The following is a 20,180-nucleotide window of genomic DNA, read 5'->3' as shown; positions in this document are numbered from 1 at the left end:
TTCTCCAGGATAGATCAATTGTTAGGCCACAAAACAAGTCTCAACAAAATTAAAAGGGATATAAATTATATCAAACATATTTTCCAACCATAATTGTATGAAACTAGAAATCAATTATAGGAAGAAAAATAGGAAAAACACAAATACATAGAGACTAAACAACATGTTACCAAAAAACTAATGGGTCAATGAAGAAATCAAAGAGGAAATCAGAAAATACCTTGAGACAAATGAAAATAAAGACACAATTTTCCAAAATTTATGGGATGTAGCAAAAGCAGGTCTACTGGGGTAAGTTTGTAGCAGTACAGGCCTTCTTCAAGAAACAAGAAAAATCTCAAATAAACACCCTAACCTACCATCTAAAGAAATGAGGGAAAAAAAACAAACAAAGTCAGAAAAAGGAAGGAAATAATAAAGATCAGAGTGGAAATAAATAAAAGAGACCAAAAGAAAAGATCAGTGAAACCAAGAGCTAGTTTTTCAAAAAGATAAGCAAAATTAATAAGCTTTTTGCCATGCTTATTGAGAAAAAAAAGAAAGAGGACACAAATAAAATAAGAAATGAAAGAGAATACATTACAACTGATATCACAGAAATACAAACAATCTTAAGAGAGTACTATGAACAGTTATATGCTGACAAATTGGTCGAGCTAGAAGAGATAGATAAATTCCTAGAAACATACAATCTTCCAAGATTGAATCAGGAAGAAATAGATAACCTGAACAAACTGATTACTAGTATTGAAAATGAATCAGTAATTTAAAAAAAACAAACCTCCCAACAAAGAAAAGTCCAGGACTAGATAGCTTCACAGGGGAATTCTACCAAACATATACAGAAGAGTTCATACCTATCCATCTTATACTGTTCCAAAAATTAAAGAAGAAGGAACACTCCTAAATTCATTCTGTGAGGCCACAGTCACCCTGATACCAAAATTAGATAACAATACTACCCTAAAAATTACAGGGCAACATTTCTGAAGAACAAAGATGCAAAAACCTTCAACAAAATATCAGCAAACCAAATTCAACAGTATATAAAAAGAATCATACACCTTGATCAAGTGGGATTTATTCCAGGGATGCAAGGATGGTTCAGTATCCACAAATCAGTCAATGTGATATACCACATTAACAAAAGGAAGGATAAAAATCACATGATCACTTAGATAGATGCAGAAAAAGCATCTGACAAAATTCAACACCCATTCATGATAAAAAAAACTCTCAACATAGTTGGTATAAAAGAACATATATCAAAATAATAAGGGCCATTTATGACAAACCCACAGCTAACAAACAACATACTCAATGGGGAAAATCTGAAAGTTTTTCCTCTAAAATCAGGAACAAGACAAACATGTCCATTCTCACTATTTCTATTTAACACAACATTGGAAGTCCTAACCACAGCAATCAGATAATAAAAATTTTAAAAGGGAAGAGGTAAAACTGTCACTATTTGCAGATGATACAATGCTATATATAGAAAGCCCTAAATTCTCCACCAAAAAACTATTAAAACTAATAAATGAATTTAATCAAGTTACATGATATAAGATCAATATACAGAGATCTGCTTCTTTTCTATACATCAATAATAAACTATCAGAAAGGGAATACAAGAAAGAATCCCATTTACAATCATATCAAAAAGAATAAAATACCTAGGAATAAATTTAACCAAGGAGATGAAAGGCCCATACTTAGAAAACTATAACACACTGATGAAGGAAACTGAAGATGATACAAAGATATGGAAAGATATCCTGTGTTCATGGATTGGAAGAACTAATATTGTTAAAATGTCCATACTACCCAAAGCAATTTACAGATTTAATGCAATCCCTATCAAAATACCCATGACATTTTTCACAGAACTAAAACAAATGATCCTAAGATTCATATGGAACTTCCAAAGACCCCTAATATCCAAAGCAATCTTTAGGGGGAAAAAGAATCCCAAAGCTGGAGGTATAATCCTCTCTGACTTCAGAATATACTACAAAGCTACAGTAAGCAAAACAGAATGTTACAAAAAACAGACACATAGATCAATGAAACAGAATAGAGAGTCCAGAAATAAACTCACGCACACATGGATCAGTTAATCTACAAAGGAGGCAAAAATATACAATGGGAAAAGTCAGTCTCTTCAATAAGTGGTGTTGGGAAAACTGAACAGCTACCTGTAAAAAGATGAAATTAGAACATTTGTCACACCACATACAAAAATAAATTCAAAATGGATTAAAAACTTAAATGTAAGATTGAAAACTATAAAACTCCAAGAAAAAAACATAGGCAATACACTCTTTCACATAAGTGTTACCAATATTTTTGGACCTGTTTCTTTAGGCAAGGGAAGCAAAAGCAACAATATTAAAGGCTTTTACACAGTGAAGGAAACCAAATACAAAATGAAAAAAATAACCTACTGAATGGGAGAAGATATTTGAAAATGACATGCTGGTAATGGGTTAATATCCAAAATACATAAACAGTTCATACACCTCAATATCTAAAAATCAAACAACCTGGTTAAAAATTTGGCAGAAGACCTGACTAGACATTTTTCCAAAGAAGACATATAGATGGCCAACAGACATATGAAAATATGTTCAACATTGCTAGTCATCAGGGAAATGCAAATCGAAAACACAAGGAGCTATCACTTCACACTGTCAGAATTGCTACTGTAAAAAAGACAACAAATAATAAATGTTGGCAAGGATATAGAGAAAAGGGAACATACACTGTCAGTGGGAATGTAAATTTTTATACTCACTATGGAAAACAGCATGGAGGTTTTTCAAAGAAACTGAAAATAGAACTTCCATATGATCCAGCAATTCCACTGCTGGGTATATATCCAAAGAAAATGAAAACATAAATTCAAAAAGATGTATGCAACCTAATGTTCATAGCATTATTTACAATAGCCAAAATATGGAAGCAACCTAAATGTCCATCAACAGATGAAAGGATAAAGAAGATGTGGGTGGAATACACACACACACACACACACACACACACACACACACAGGAATACTCAGCCATAAAAAAGAATGAAATTCTGCCATTTGCAACAACATGGATGGGCCTGGAAGGTATTGTTCAGTGAGGTAAGTCAGACAGAGAAAGACAAAAACTGTATGTTTTCACTTACATATGGAATCTAAAAAATAAAACAAATGAATGAACAGTACAAAACAGACTCAGAGATACAGAGAACAAACTAGGGGTTACCAGTGGGGAAAGTGGTTGGTGGAGGGTCAAGGAAGGGGAAGGGAATTAAGAGGTACAAACTACAAGGTATAAAAAAAAAATAAGATACAATGATGTAATGTATAACACAGGAAATATAGCCAATATTTTATAATAACTTTAAATGTAGTATAATCTATAAAAATATTGAATCACTATGTTGTATATCTGAAACTAATATAACACTGCAAATCAACTATACTTCAACAAAAAAGTCAAACTTTTATGCTTGTAAGATTTTGCATGCATGGTTCTCTCTATTGATAATAACCGCTTTTACCTGGTAAAACAGCTACTCATCCCTTAAGATCCTTTTCTTCTCAGGAATTTCATTCCCTATAAAGTCCTTCCTAAACTCTTCAGGGAGAATTAATACTTCTATCATTTTAACTTTATAGCACTATAAACACCTTTATAGCATTAAATACATAGCACTGTAGTTATCTCTTTATATTGGTCTCCCCAATTAGACAGTGAACTCTAGAATGGAGATATATCTCTTTATTTTTATATTCCTTTACCTTCCCCAACACTCTACCCTAAAGAAACTGCACAGAATAAGTGTTGTGTCTGTGTATGTGTACACACACACACACACACACACACACTATAAGAAAGGATGAATGGATGAACAAATGAATACAGTTATGATAATAGCTCGTATTTAATTTTTTCAGAAGAGGGAGCAATGAACACTGCATAGGACTAGCTTCTTTATGTCTGAGGGCAAAATAAAGGGGAAATCTTATCTTTGGTCAGAATAACATCTCGATGAAGAGGAAATAGCCCCTGTTTATTGGGCAAATTAAGTGGCTGAAGACTTTTCTGCCCCCCATGAGAGAAAAATGGACACACTCTCACTGAGAAGGGAAACAGAGTGGGAGTTCAAGAAGGAGAATCATGATTCCTGAGGCTTCCCAGCCTGGCAGGAGAATGGGAGTGCTTTCTATCAGTGGACTTTGGGCAAACCAGCTATCCTCTCTGGGCCTCAGTCTCCTCCCTTGTAACATGATAGCGTTGGACTATAGTGATAGTAAAGATGTTCCATCTATGATCATCATACCAGGTTCTGCACAGAGTTCTCAAGCAAGCAGGAGAGTTAATCATCTCTCTTCGCTGCATTAAATTATGAAAGGATAAGGACAACAGAAGATTTCTTAGGAACCAAGAAGGAAAAATGCATAATTTAAAACGAACATTGAAAGAATCAGTAGAAGGTATGGGATAGGGTGTAAAAGAAAAAGCTGGGTAAATAGAAAACATAAAATATGGTATTAGAAATTAACCTAAGTATATCCATTATCAAAATTAATGTAAATGGATTCAATCAATCAAAGGAAAAATGTTCTCAGATTGTAGACTGGAAACCAAACTAGATCCAGACATGCTGTTTATAAGAGATACACCTAAAACATAAAGCATGGAAACCTGAAAGTAAATGAACCATAAAAGACAAACATAACAATAAGAATTAACCAAAGAAAGCACTACAGGGGTTTTAATATCAGTTAAAATAACACAAAAATGCATATTAAGCATAGAGAATCAGTGAGATATAACAACCTATAAGCAACAGAGGCTCGGGATAGGCTAAAAACAAGAAGGCATAATTGATAAATCCACAATCCTACTATGTGATTTTTAAACAAATCTCTCACATAAAATACTAGCTGAAACAAATAAAATATTGGTAAAGATATAAAGTATTTGAATAATACGACTAACAAATATAAATTTTAAGAAATATGTATGTATACATACCCCCACTGTAGCACCTGTAAGCGGACAAAATAGCTCCTACTATTCACTGCCTTGCTTACTCCATGCCAAACACACTGTCTTCTTTGTCCTAAAACATCTCTGTCTTATTCGTACTGTTTCAGAGAACAGGAAAAGAGGAAGAACTGCCCAACTCATTTTATCATCTGATACTAAAACTCAACCAAGGATAACGCAAGACAGAAAAATATGGGCCATTCTCCCTTATGATCACAGATGAGAAAGTTCTATTAAAATATTAGCATACTGTATATTAGCAATTCATTTAAAACTAATCACAAATAGACTTTATTCCAGAAATGCAAGGGTGTTTTAATGTTTGAAAAATCTTTTAATTTAATTCACTTGTTGACATTTGGGGCTGGATAATTCTTTATTGTGGGGGCTGACCTGTGCATATAGGATGTTCAGCAGCATCCCTGGCCTCTACCTACTAGCTGCCAGTAGCACCTTCCTCCCAGCTGTGACAACCGAAAATGTCTCCAGACACTGCCAAATGAAACTGTCCCTGGTTGAGAACCCACTGATGCAGAGGCTGATGAACTGTGTCATGCATTATGTTTCCACTTAATGGGACCTGGGCCAACTATACGGGCCTAATGAAACACTGCCCAGATTGCTATATTTTGCTTCAGATAATATCCATCAAACATACTTTTCACTTATTTTAGAATTCAAAGTTTTATATACCAAAAGAACAATACTAAATCCACTTTATTATTCCTCTGTATAAAATCAAAGTATACCTCCACAGGATGCTGGTTCTAAATTTACTCAATATCTAGTAAACATATAAACTCTATAAGGACAACTTTTTGGTAACTTTTATTGCGACATAATTTTGTTTTATTTATTTATTTATTTTATTGCAGAGTGTCTAGTTTATTATGAAAGCGTTCTCCTAGTATGTACACAGGAACCCAAACTATCAGTTTATCCTACCCCCCCAAAAAAGGCATATCAGCAACAACAGGGTTCCTTCATGGTACCTAGAAGAATTGAACTGCTGGGGTAAAAACATCATCGATGCCCCCTGTGTTGTGTACTTTACATACTCTGAGGCAGTGTGATAAAGCTCTCAACACAGCAGCCTATCCAGGTAAGGTCATCCACCAAATGCATTCTCCCAGGGCTAAGAGAGAATCTCACTACACACGAAGATACTAAGACCCAAACTCCAAAAGCCAGAGCTAGGGTCCAGGGCACTGGTTCTTCTACAGCACCAGTAGGACACATCAGAGCGACTGGGAAGCTTTCAACACTACACCTAATCTCTTCATGACTTTTTTTTTTCTTAGTGGTAGGACGGGAATAAAACACAGACGTACTAGAGCATGGACCTGAGGATATGGGGAGGGGGAAGGGTAAGCTGGGACGAAGTGAGAGAGTGGCATGGACATATATACACTACCGAACGTAAAATAGATAGCTAGTGGGAAGCAGCCGCATGGCACAGGGAGATCAGCTCGGTGCTTTGTGACCACCTAGAGGGTTGGGATAGGGAGGGTGGGAGGGAGGGAGATGCAAGAGAGAAGAGATATGGGAACATATGTATATGTACAACTGATTCACTTTGTTGTAAAGCAGAAACTAATACACCATTGTAAAATAGTTATACTCCAATAAAGATGTTATAAAAACAAACAAACAAACAAAAAACACTACACCTATAGGGCCCCACTCAGAGTCAGAGGGTTTGGGGACACCTGTGACTGGATGCAGAGGAGTGAATGCTCAGAGAGCAGGGATGCAGGAGGTCGTCATTCCTTGCCCTCCTTTTTTCATAGTTGTATATAACCAGATACATATAAAAACACACAGTTCACTTTTATTTATAATCAAATGGGCACTATACTTTCAAGTGCCTAATTCCCACTTTAAAACTTCATGCTGGATGCTGGTGGCGGGCCAAGATATTACTTTTTTATGCATTAAATCCCACATTGGGCTTCAGGAGATAGATGGTAAGAGAGAATAACTCACTGTCATCCCCCTTTGCCATGAGACCGGTAGCTCTGGTCTGCCAGGTATTGATAAAATAAGAGAAGGCAGCAAATTGGTAGACAAAAATCTAATGGGAGAGATGCCTGGCTGAAATACCGGACTCTACCCCAGAGGGAAACTGGCCTCTCTTAATCTAGAGCTATACTCGGACCAGCATGGACAGCACCTAACCAACCATCTGTTACAATGGAAAGCATCAACTGACACCTGTCCTTAGAAGCAAAATTAGGTGGCGGTGAAAGTTTTCTTTGCACAACAAAAGTGGGCGTGTATACAGTGTATACAGCTTGTCCTCCACCAAGGCTAAGTTGAGGGGACTTGAGTATCAAGGACAAAGGATTTAAGCCAATGATTAGGTGCTGCTGGGACTGGAATAAGAGGTGTTACTAGGCGTTCCCTATAACAAAAAGGGGTCTAGAGCTTGGTACGGTTACGACAAAGGTCTTCTTTTTCTTAACAGCTCAGCCAGCTTTTCCCTGATGTGCTGCACAGAAATCTCATCTCATTACAGCTTTGCTCACTTCAGTGCTTCCTGGTAGATCTCTTCTGCTTGTGCATATCGTGCTCTGTGTGCCAGGGCTGCAGCCAGATGACTGAGCAGCGCGTGGAGCTCAGGGTGCTCCGCCTGTCTCGCCAGGTCTGACGCCCTCTGTGCGTGAACACAGGCCTCGTCAGAGCGGCCCTGTGCATCCAGGGTGATGGCCAGGTCACTCGGCAGCATGATGGTTTGTGGGTGTCTTTCTCCTAGTATTTCTTCAGAGATCTGTAAAGCTTCTTCATACATCCTTTGTGCCTGTGATGGCTGCTTGGAGAACAGAAGGTAGTGGGCATAGATGTCTAGGAACATGCCCAAGAGGAGGTGGGTGTTGGCTTTCTCTTCCACTGACAAAGTGTCTTCTGATAATTCCTTTTCTTTCAATTTTTTCCTCTAGAGCTGAAATGAAGAATTACAGCCGGCAAGAGCCAGTTCCTGTCTATTCTGAGCAGTATAAATAGTGGCCAGCTTTAGAGAGATTTCTATTATTGCATTGTCTTCCTGTTGCATGGCCCCTCCAAGCAAGTAACTCATCGTTGCTCTAAAAAGTTTTTCCGCATTTTCAAGCTGACCCTGTATAAATGATACATTGGCCATCAAATCATAAGTGTAAGCGATGGCCTTCTTGTTACCACTCTTATAGGCAAGATGAAGAGTATCATGCAAAATTAGCTTCGCTTCTTCTGGCTCATCTTTCATGATGCAAAACTGCCAGCCGCAGCAGTTGTGAAATTGTGAAATTTTCTGTTCTACTTCTGTGAAAAATGCCATTGGTAGTTTGATAGGGATTGCATTGAATCTCTAGATTGCTTCGGGTAGTACAGTCATTTTCACAATGACTTGGATTCTTCCAATCCAAGAATGTGGTGTATCTCTCCATCCGTTTGTATCATCTTTAATTTCTTTCATCAGTGTCATAGTTTTCTGCACACAGGTCTTTTGTTTCCTTAGGTAGGTTTATTCCTAGATATTTTATTCTTTTTGTTGCAATGGTAAATGGGAGTGTTTCTTTAATGTCTCTTTCAGATTCTTCATCATTACTGTACAGGAATGTAAGAGATTTCTGTGCATTAATTTTATATCCTGTCACTTTACCAAATTCGTTGATTAGCTCTAGTAGTTTTCTGGTAGCATCTTTAGGATTCTCTATGTATAGTATCATGTCATCTGCAAATAGTGACAGCTTTACTTCTTCTTTTCCGATTTGGATTCCTTTTATTTCTTTTTCTTCTCTGATTGCTGTGGCTAAAACTTCCAAAACTATGTTGAATAATAGTGGTGAGAGTGGACAACCTTGTCTTGTTCCTGATCTTAGTGGAAATGCTTTCAGTTTTTCACCATTCAGAATGATGTTGGCTGTGGGTTTGTCATATATGGCCTTTATTATGTTGAGGAAAGTTCCCTCTATGACTACTTTCTGGAGGGTTTTTATCATAAATGGGTGCTGAATTTTGTAGAAAGCTTTTTCTGCATCTATTGAGATGATCATATGGTTTTTATCCTTCCATTTGTTAATATGGTGTATCACATTGATTGATTTGCATATATTGAAGAATCCTTGCATTCCTGGGATAAACCCCACTTGATCATGGTGTATGTTCCTTTTTATGTGCTGTTGGATTCTGTTTGCTAGTATTTTGTTGAGGATTTTTGCATCCATGTTCATCAGTAATATTGGCCTGTAGTTTTCTTTTTTTCTGACATCTTTGTCTGATTTTGATATCAGGGTGATAGTGGCCTCATAGAATGAGTTTGGGAGTGTTCCTCCCTCTGCTATATTTTGGAAGAGTTTGAGAAGGATAGGTGTTAGCTCTTCTCTAAATGTTTGATAGAATTCGCCTGTGAAGCCGTCTGGTCCTGGACTTTTGTTTGTTGGAAGATTTTTAACCACAGTCTCAATTTCAGTGCTTGTGATAGGTCTGTTCATATTTTCTATTTCCTCCCGGTTCAGTCTTGGCAGGTTGTGCTTTTCTAAGAATTTGTCCATTTCTTCCAGGATGTCCTTTTTATTGGCATACAGTTCCTTGTAGTAATCTCCCATGATCCTTGTATTTCTGCAGTGTCAGTTGTTACTTCCCCTTTTTCATTTCTAATTCTATTGATTTGAGTCTTCTCCCTTTTTTTCTAGATGAGTTTGGCTAATGGTTCATCAATTTTGTTTATCTTCTCAAAGAACCAGCTTTTAATTTTACTGATCATTGCTATCGTTTCCTTCATTTCTTTTTCATTTATTTCTGATCTGATCTTTATGATTTCTTTCCTTCTGCTAACTTTGGAGTTTTTTTGTTCTTCTTTCTCTAATGCTTTAAGTGTAAGGTTAGGTTGTTTATTTGAGATGTTTCTTGTTTCTTAAGGTAGGATTGTATTGCTATAAACTTCCCTCTTAGAACTGCTTTTGCTGCATCCCATAGGTTTTGGGTCGTCGTGTTTTCCTTGTCATTTGTTTCTAGGTATTTTTTGATTTTCTCTTTGATTTCTTCAGTGATCTCTTGGTTATTAAGTAGTGCATTGTTTAGCCTCCATATGTTTGTATTTTTTACAGATTTTTTCCTGTAATTGATATCTAGTCTCATAGCGTTGTGGTCAGAAAAGATACTTGATACTATTTCAATTTTCTTAAATTTACCAAGGTTTGATTTGTGACCCAAGATATGGTCTATCCTGGAGAATGTTCCATGAGCAGTTGAGAAGAAAGTGCGTTCTATTGTTTTTGGATGGGATGTCCTATAAATATCAACTAAGTCCATCTTGTTTAATGTATCATTTAAAGCTTGTGTTTCCTTATTTATTTTCATTTTGGATGATGTGTCCATTGGTGAAAGCGGGGTGTTAAAGTCCCCTACTATGACTGTGTTACTGTCAATTTCCCCTTTTATGGCTGTTAGCATTTGCCTTATGTATGGAGGTGCTCCTATGTTGGGTGCATAAATATTTACAATTGTTATATCTTCTTCTTGGATTCATCCCTTGAACATTATGTAGTGTCCTTCTTTGCCTCTTATAATAGTCTTTGTTTTAAAGTCTATTTTGTCTGATATGAGAATTGCTACTCTAGCTTTCTTTTGATTTCCATTTGCATGGAATATCATTTTCCATCTCCTCACTTTCAGTCTGGCTGTGTCCATAGGTCTGAAGTGGGTCTGTCATAGCATATATGTGGGTGTTGTTTTTGTATCCATTCAGCCAGTTTATGTCTTTCGGTTGGAGCATTTATTCCATTTACATTTAAGGTAATTATCGATATGTATGTTCCTATTACCATTTTCTTAATTGTTTCGGGTTTGTTATTGTAGGTCTTTTCCTTCTCTTATGTTTCCTGCCTAGAGAAGTTCCTTTAGCATTTGTTGTAAAGCTGGTTTGGTGGTGCTGAATTCTCTTAGCTTTTCCTTGTCTGTGAAGATTTTAATTTCTCCATTGAATCTGAATGAGATCCTTGGTGGGTAGAGTAATCTTGGTTGTAGGTTTTTCCCTTTCATCACTTTAAATATATTGTGCCACTCCCTTCTGGCTTGCAGAGTTTCTATTGAAAGATCAGCTGTTAACCTTATGGGGATTCCCTTGTATGTTATTTGTTGTTTTTCCCTTGCTGCTTTTAATATTTTCTCTTTGTGTTTAATTTTTGAGAGTTTGATTAATATGTGTCTTGGCTGTTTCTCTTTGGACTTATCCGGTATGGGACTCTCTGCCCTTCCTGGACTTGACTATTTCCTTTCCCATATTAGGGAAATTTTCAACTATAATCTTCAAATATTTTCTCAGTCTCTTTCTTTTTCTCTTCTTCTTCTGGGACCCCTATAATTCGAATGTGCTGCGTTTAATGTTGTCCCAGAGGTCTCTAAGACTGCCCTGAATTCTTTTCATTCTTTTTTCTTTATTCTGCTCTGTGGTAGTTATTTCCACTATTTTATCTTCCAGGTCACTTATCCATTCTTCTGCCTCAGTATTGTACTACTGATTCCTTCTAGAGAATATTTAATTTCATATATTGTGTTGTTCATCATTGTCTGTTTCCTCTTTAGTTCTTCTAGGTCCTTATTAAACATTTCCTGTATTTTCTCCATTCTATTTCCAAGAGTTTGAATCATCTTTACTATCATTACTCTGAATTCTTTTTCAGGTGACTGCCTATTTCCTCTTCATTTGTTTGGTCAGGTGGGTTTATACCTTGCTCCTTCATCTGCTGTGTGTTTCTCTGCTTCTCATTTTGCTTAACTTGCTGTGTTTGGGGTCTCCTTTTCACAGGCTGCAGGTTCATAGTTCCCATTGTTTTTGGTGTCTGCCCCCAGTGGCTAAGGTTGGTTCAGTGGGTTGTGTAGGCTTCCTAGTGGAGGGAACTAGTGCCTGTGTTCTGGTGGATGAGGCTGGATCTTGTCTTTCTCATGGGCAGGACCGTGTCTGGTGGTATGTTTTGCAGTGTCTGTGACCTTATTATGATTTTAGGCAGCCTCTCTGCTAATTGGTGGGGCTGTGTTCTTGTCTTGCTAGTTGTCTGGCATGGGGTGTCCAGCACTGGAGCTTCCTGGTTGTTGAGAGGAGCTGGGTCTTAGCGTTGAGATAGAGATCCCTGGGAGAGCTTTTGCTGTGTGATATTACGTGGAGCCAGGAGGTCTCTGGTGGACCAATGTCCTGAACTCGGCTCTCCCACCTCAGAGGCACAGGCCTGACACCCGGCCGGAGCACCAAGACCCTGTCAGTCACACGGCTTTTGGGAAGTCTGAGGTCTTCTGCCAGCATTCGGTAGTTGTTCTGTAGGAGTTGTTCCACATGTAGTTGTATTTCTGATGTATTTGTGTGGAGGAAGGTGATCTCCACCTCTTACTCCTCCGCCATCTTGAAGATCTCTCCAACAAAACTGACAGTGTGACTTGCTCAGGTATGTTGTTCATTCTGTGGCTTCCGTTGTTCAGGTCCAGAGTCAGTCATTTGTTAGCAACACATACATATCTTCAAAGGCAATGCTGCTCCAGGGACCAGTGCAAAGCAGTCACTGGGCGCTCAGACCTTGTGTTGGGGAGGCTGGTCTGCTTCTCCTGGAGCTTCGGCCTCAGAGGCAGGCATCTGAGGTAGCGCTTAGCTAGACTTGCTGCCTGGTGGGCACCGTCTCTGGCTTTCTCTCCCTACCTGGCTCTCACTGGGGCGTCATCTTTTTTTTTTTTAATCATAGAATCTTAATGCTGATACAGAGGACCTTGGAGATGATATTGTTAAATCTCCTTATTTTACAAAAAGGCAAGAAAGAGGTGAAATATCACAGAAATATTTAGTGGAAAATCTCGAACTTGAATATAGTTTTCAGGATTTCAAGACAAGAGCTAATTTAAACATGCCACTTACAATGGTAATATTAACAGATTAGTCCACCAAAAAAAAAAAAAAAGCTATTTCGCCCACAGTATGGCTAAAACATCTAGCAATGAACAATCAGTAGGGAACAACAGCATTGCAGTAATCATTATTAGAGTAACCCGAAAGTTATTATGTTGAAAAGAAGTTTATTTAAATAATACTGGGCTAGGTTAACTAAAAAGTGATGGGAAGGTCCATTAATAATTTCTGTGGGGATTCTTAAAGGAAACTGAAAAGCTCTTAAGAGGCTGGTGATCCTGGTTCTTTAATGTCTAACTTCACCATACAACTTAGGAATTTCCTTTCCATAACAGGTCTATACCAAAAATATGATTCAAACTTATCAGGCATAACTAAGGTTGTTTGGGACCTCTCCATTAACTGTCAAGTCCTTAAGTTAAGATTTGTAAATCTGCCCTGAGAATGCTAGAAGAGACATGCTCTGTATTAGAGATGATGCAACAAACAGACTGCTAAATTTTATTCTCTTGAAATAGAAATTACATATATAATTCTGTAATTTCCCTCATTTCATAAATTTTCCTCAATTTTTCAAGGTTGTTTCCTTTAATATCAAATCTAAGCAGCTGGATTTACATGCAGAAAACCATCGGTGATACTCATGCCTCCTCCATCTTTACCTGTCTGGTGTGATCAACTCCTGGATCTCCCATGATCTGAGGCCTTTTCCTGTTCTCTTTCCCATCTTCCTCCTCTAATTAGACTTGAGGCTGAAAACAGGATGATTAACCCTCTCACGACCATGCTGATGTTTCTCATACTAAATTAGGCAGATTTTTCTTAAGTAGGAAGTAGATTCTCAGTTATAAACGTCAAGGATTGTCTTACAGTTAACAATTCAAGGAAACTACCAATTAGCTATTTTAAGTCTTCACTACAAAGGGATAGAATTTCCATATATAGTTACCACTGGAAAGATGTATTTCATAAAGGCAGCATTGCGAAGATGAAAGGAGATATTTTTATTCTCTTTAAAGTTGAAAACACAAAACGATCCAGATAGCTTTTTCAGCAGTTACAAATAGAGTGTGTTATTTTTCAAACTCTATTAAAGTCAATTACTTTGTAAGCCTGCGAGTCAGAATTTTCCATGATAATGAATTAAATGGGCGAAGCAATACCGTACATACCCTGAGTGGCTGTTGGGGGTAGTTGGAGACTACTGTCTAGCTTCTCCCAAAGGTAAGTTGGTCGAGGAGTGCCTTCCTCTGAGCTACAGAGCAGGATGACATCGCTGCCGATATCCTGGGGTCCTTGGATTTGGCAGTGTGGGGCAGAAGGAGGAACTATAATAGGAAGGGTAAGCAATAAAGAATACATTTACCATGAGTCAAATGATGACCGAGGAGACATCCACATTCAGCACTAGAACCTCAGGGAACACTGTTTTGGGGACACATACCAGAAGACTACCTCATGAGCAAAGCCAGTGAATGGTATGTATGACGCACAGGTTTGGCCATAGGTGCAGGGCCTACAACTTCAGCTGGCAGGGAGCAAATATGTATAAGGGGCAACACCCTCTGATTATATTTTTAAGATAGCTTATGGTTTTAGTTTCACTCTTCTTCCTCCAAAGAAGTATTCAAAGAATTCTTAAGATCCTTCATGTCAACATATTGCTTTTAAAAGCATTACTGAATACACACATGTTCAGAGCAGCACTATTCACAATAGCTAAAAGTTGGAAACAACCCAAGTGTCCATAGAGGGATGGAAGGATAAACAAAATATAGTGTATAGGGCTTCCCTGGTGGCGCAGTGGTTGAGAGCCCGCCTGCCGATGCAGGGGACACGGGTTCGTGCCCTGGTCCGGGAAGATCCCACGTGCCGCGGAGCGGCTGGGCCCGTGAGCCATGGCCGCTGAGCCTGCGTGTCCGGAGCCTGTGCTTCGCAACGGGAGAGGCCACAACAGTGAGAGGCCCGCATATCACACACACACAAAAATATATATATATATAGTGTATACATACAATGGAATATTATTTAACCTTGATAAGTAAGGAAATTCTCACACATGCTACAACATGGATGAACCTTGAGAACATGCTAAGTGAAATAATTCAGTTATAAGACAAATAATGTATGATTCCACTTATATGCAGCACCTAGGGTACTCAAATTCATAGAAAAAGAAAATAGAACAGTGGTTTCCAGCTGCTGAGAGGAGGGAGAAATGTCATTTAATGAGCAGTTTTATTTTTGCAAGTTGAAGAAAGTTCCGGAGATTGGTTGCACAACAATGTGAATATACTAAACTGTTCACTTAAAAATTGGCTAAGATGGTAAATTTTGTTATATTTTACCACAATTAAAATTTTTTAATTGATGAAAGAGCCTCCTTGTAAAGAAGATATTTCAAGGAAGAGCATCCACTTACCCTGCCAGCTACTCTCGGCTAAGACCACCTTACCATAATTCTTTGTTACTTTACAAACAAAACCAGACACACCAACATTGTACCAACTTCTGATTTATGGTGGGAGGAGTCAGAGCAAAGTTCAAGTATATCTACTACTTGATAGTAATGCAATGGACATTTTATAATCATTAAGACAGATAAGGACACAAAGGATGTGAAACAAAAAATTACAAAAAACCAAAGAATACTAAAGGAAGAAGGTGATAGTTTGTAGTGAAAAAGCAAGCAAAAAAAATATAAACTAAGCCCATGGCTTGGATTCTCATATTGGGTAATGCATACAGTAGAGTTTAAATACAAGTGATGATGCACTTGTAATGCTAATGACTTTTTAATAAATGTGTTCAACCTTGCAAAAATGAATGAATGAGTGGAAAATGAATGCACTACACAGAGGAACCAGCAAAGAAAATGGGTGAGGGAAGAGAGAACAATGAAAGGGTTAGGTAGAAAGACTGAAAAATCTCAGGGAATCTTAACTGCTGTGATGGGATAAAGCAATCTCAATTTACTGCTTTAAACATTGCCACCATGAGGCTTTGAGGGGAAAGCCAAAATAATTATTTGAAGGTAGTACTAACTAGAAGATAAATTACAGCGTTTTTTTCTTCCTTGAAAAAATGAAAAATAAATGTGGATCATGTGGGAAGCTCACTACCTAAACTACAGGTGTAAGCATCAAAATAATGTTAAATTCCAATAGTACTCTGTATTCAGTATTCAGAGTGCTTTAAAGTCTATATAATTTTAATATATTTGAATGAATAATAGTTCTAGGACAGAAATCTCCCAATTGTCCTTGGTTTTCTTATTCTGTTTGAAGACTGGGAGAACAAGGCGCCAGGGCTATAGCATTTTCTTGCCCAAAGAAGGAAAATGGCAAGAACCCCCAACACTGGTATCTTCAAGTGACTCAACAGTGGAAGGGAAAAGGGGGAGAATGTACCAAGAAATCCTGGAGTCGATTCTGAGACTTCAGTAGGATGGAGGACAGTCCAGAGCATCAGGCTTCTCTAAACACTTCTCATCCTCCCCAGGTGAACTGAATTTAGCCACTTCTACCACAAGTACCCATTTAGGAGGCAGCGCTTTATTTCAGAAGCAGTGCAAGTGAGAAATAAAACGTGCTCAGAATGAATTTAATTTAGCATGAGATAGTCTATCTGTATGGTATAATAGAAAGAATACTGGTTTGAGTACAGAGACCTAAATTTTAAGCTACACTTTATTGTTGTTCATGGTCTATAAAACCTTGGAAAAGACTCTAAATCTATCTGATCTCGGTATTAAGACCAAACTGATCATACAATTTCTCATTCAAACAAGGATACTTTTGAGAGTAAAAGGAAGTATTATTAAAATTCTTCCAGGACAAGAGACGAAAGCTTAGAACTGTCGGGGGCCTACTCAGCATTACAAAGATATGAGGTAGTAGTAAATTTATTCTCACGTGTGCTAAAACCCCTGCTCCCTGCTTATAATCAATTGTTCTTGATTTAATTTGCTCTCAACAATAAATCCTATCCTATAAAATCTTAGGACAAGTGAGAGGCCACTTTTGATGGTATTTTATACCACCTTTCTCCACCTTGAGGAAAAGTCATTTAACAAGTAAGCTTTCGAGAGCCACCTGAAACGGAGTTATGGGTGGGGAGACTATGTGGAAGAAGCATGGAGAAGCAGAGTCCAGATGGAGCCGAAAGGAGAGAGGACAGGAAAAGGACACAAGCAGAAAGAGAGTACAGAAAAACTGGCAGAGGTAAATACGCTTGAGAGTAAATTTGTAAGTAAAGCCCAGGTAAGTAAGACATTGCAACATTTCCTGTCACTCACCTAAAACTGTGAGACCGGTGACCCCAATATTCCTGCCCCCTCTATCTGGAAGGTTGTTAACCAAACACTGGTAGGTGCCTGTATCTGATAGCTGGGTGTTGTTAATGAAGATAGAGACATTGGTGGCTGGCATGGTGCCTGTAAATCCTACCCTACCATGGAACCGGGGGGCACCGTCAATCATCTGTCCACTTTGATACAGAATGACCTGCAAAGGAAAGCAAAAGAAATAAATTGGCCACTGCATCTCCTTCTAGACACATAACAATAACTATCTGGTAAACAGCAGACTACACCAAACATTGGAAAATTCTATTTCTAATATTAGAGTTGTCACCAACTTGTTTTTTTAATTATTTGTTGGGCTTTCTTTTTTCTTTTTCATTTTATTTTATTTTATTAACATCTCTATTGGGTATAATTGCTTTACAATGTTCTGTTAGTTTCTGCTGCATAACAAAGTGACTTAGCTATATGTATACATATATCCCCATATCCCCTCCCTCCCACCCTCCCTATCCCACCCCTCTAGGTCACCACCTTTGTACTACAGCACCTATCTGTAGATAACAGGGATTCTAAATTCTTACATACCAAACTGGAATAACATCGTATCCTTACCTAACTCAACAGAATATAGAAAGTGCATTTTATGATACCTTACTATTAGTTCATAAACACTTTTACCAGTGCAAAAAATTAATTCCAGAAAAAATGTTAAAAAAATTAACACTGCCATTCTCATGCTTACTAGGTCACAAAATGATAGCTCACAGTTATAGACTGAATATAAGTGAACGCCATAAAAGGGAAGAAGAGTTATGAGTCCATGATTGCTTATCTATGTCAATTTCCTTACCAAAGTTAACTCTTCATGGGAGAGGATTCAGGGTGGTACCGCAAAAAGCCCTTTGGGCTGAGAGTGAGATACCTGGTTTTATCTTAGCTCTACCTTAAATGTCTGGCAGACTGTGGTCAAGTCTTTTGTTGCCTCTATCACTGACTCCTAAAATGATGAAGTTGAACAAAATGATCTCAAAGGCTCAGTCTAATTATTAAAGTTCCATGGATTAAGGAAACAGAAGAGGTTACTGTTAAATATATCAATTTAAATTTCCTATCAGAAAGCTTAGCTTATCAAATATTTTTAGATAGTAAAAAGCTTACTGAAGCCGAAAAGCTTCATAACAGAAATAAGTTAATTTGGGGAATGAAGGTATAGTCATGGTCACAATTCACTAATTTTCCGAGGATTATTTTCTGCAGTGGGTATCGCATATTATGGGATCTTTTACCTATAACTGATACACCTTATTAGATAGTAGCTTCTATTTTCACGTACCCTAATTTATTTGAGACTCTTGAAAGAGATCTAGTGTGTCTGGCTTTGTTTATTTTAAAATACTTGTGCAATTAACCAAAAAAATCAAGTACTACTACCTAATGTTACTTCCTTAATATTATCACTATCTTTATTTATTTTTAACTAACTTATTTTTATTTTTGGCTGCATTGGGTCTTCGTTGCTGCGCGTGGGCTACTCTTCGTTGTGGTGCACGGGCTTCTCATTGTGGTGGCTTCTCTTGTTGCAGAGCATGGGCTCTAGGCGCGCAGGCTTCAGTAGTTGTGGCTTGCGGGCTCTAGAGTGCAGGCTCAGTAGTTGTGGTGCATGTGCTTCTCAACGTGGTGGCTTCTCTGTTGCAGAGCGTGGGCTATAGGCGCACGGGCTTCAGTAGTTGTGGCAAGTAGGCTCAGTAGTTGTGGCTCATGGGCTCTAGAGCACAGGCTCAGTAGTTGTGGTGCACGGGCTTAGCTGCTTCGCAGCAGGTGGGATCTTCCCGGATCAGGGTTCGAACCCGTGTCCCTGCATTGGCAGGCGGATTCTTAACCACTGCGCCACCAGGGAAGCCCTATCTCTATCTTTAAAAAGTACTCTCTCATCCACCTATGTTAGTGCTAGTCCCTCCCTGTCAAAATATACTTTGCTTTTGCTGTCCCGGTATTTCCAGTCAGCAATGTGTTTTGATGAAATTCCAGGTTCCTACATAAAATCCCCAGAAGGGTACCCTTGACATCTCTTAATTTTTTAAAAAAATCTTTTACAAAGAGGATAGCTTATTCTGATAGTTGACTAATAATGCAGGAGTAGGACTTAAAACAGCTTAGGTTCAGCGGAAGTATCACCTTATTCTAGACATCAAATATGTACTCAAGATGCTTTCCTACCCACCTCTTGTGAAAAGATTAAAATTTCAGAGGTAGCACAGGATGGAACAGAAGTACCTGCTCAGGCTGGTTTGCATTGGAGAGAGGAATGACCATCCAAATGACATTGAGGTTAATGAGGGCGGCGCTGGTAGTGAAAGTACAGGGCAGGACTGCTGTCTGACCCCGGGCCACTTGGACACTCCCAGGGCTCTCGGAGACTTCCAGGGAAGCTGCAACACCTACACAAGGAGGAACAAAGAGGTTATGTGATAGACCAAATCTCTTCAGAAAAGGTCTGTGTGTTTTATACTATCAGTAATGTAAGACTGACATGACAGTCTTACTAAGCATCTACTGACCACTCACTGAGTAAAAATAACAAAAATTTTTCAACCTTTTACCTCTTAGAAACTATAAAGGAAAAATATTAGAAGACACTTATTCTATTTTGTAAGACACAATCTGACATTTGCCAGATTCAAATACAGATTGGGAGAGTTCAACTGACAGGGTCTAAGCAGAGCTTTAATGGGGATGAGGGATAAGAAATAAACTGAAAGTATTTTAAAGAATCATTACACAATAACACACTGTAAAATTAAATGCTTATATATAAATCCAACAAAATATGCTCAGGAAAACTATAAAATGCTGATGAAAGAAATCAAATAAGACTAAATAAATGGATATGCAGTGTTCATGGGTTGGAAGAATCAACACTGTTAAGATGCCAATCCTCTCCAAATAGATCTACAA

At 38.0% G+C, this 20,180-nt stretch overlaps 1 protein-coding gene and 1 pseudogene across 6 annotated transcripts in view; both read right to left on the bottom strand.

Annotated features, from left to right (window-relative positions):
* IGSF11 (immunoglobulin superfamily member 11) overlaps positions 1 to 20,180 on the bottom strand; it is a 148,183-nt gene that overhangs the window by 14,604 nt on the left and 113,399 nt on the right. For all 6 annotated transcript variants that reach the window (XM_059064752.2, XM_067034552.1, XM_067034557.1 and 3 more), the window contains exons 2-4: positions 19,500 to 19,663; positions 17,217 to 17,424; positions 14,092 to 14,247 (exon numbers count right to left, since the gene is read on the bottom strand). In XM_059064752.2, the coding sequence (XP_058920735.1) occupies positions 14,092 to 14,247; positions 17,217 to 17,424; positions 19,500 to 19,663 (528 nt within the window). The remainder of the gene's footprint in view (positions 1 to 14,091; positions 14,248 to 17,216; positions 17,425 to 19,499; positions 19,664 to 20,180) is intronic.
* LOC131757365 (tetratricopeptide repeat protein 19, mitochondrial pseudogene) lies at positions 7,490 to 8,293 on the bottom strand (annotated as a pseudogene).

This window comes from Kogia breviceps, chromosome 5, assembly GCF_026419965.1.
Source record: "Kogia breviceps isolate mKogBre1 chromosome 5, mKogBre1 haplotype 1, whole genome shotgun sequence".
Classification (NCBI taxonomy): domain Eukaryota; kingdom Metazoa; phylum Chordata; class Mammalia; order Artiodactyla; family Physeteridae; genus Kogia; species Kogia breviceps.
This window is presented reverse-complemented; position numbering and strand designations above follow the sequence as displayed.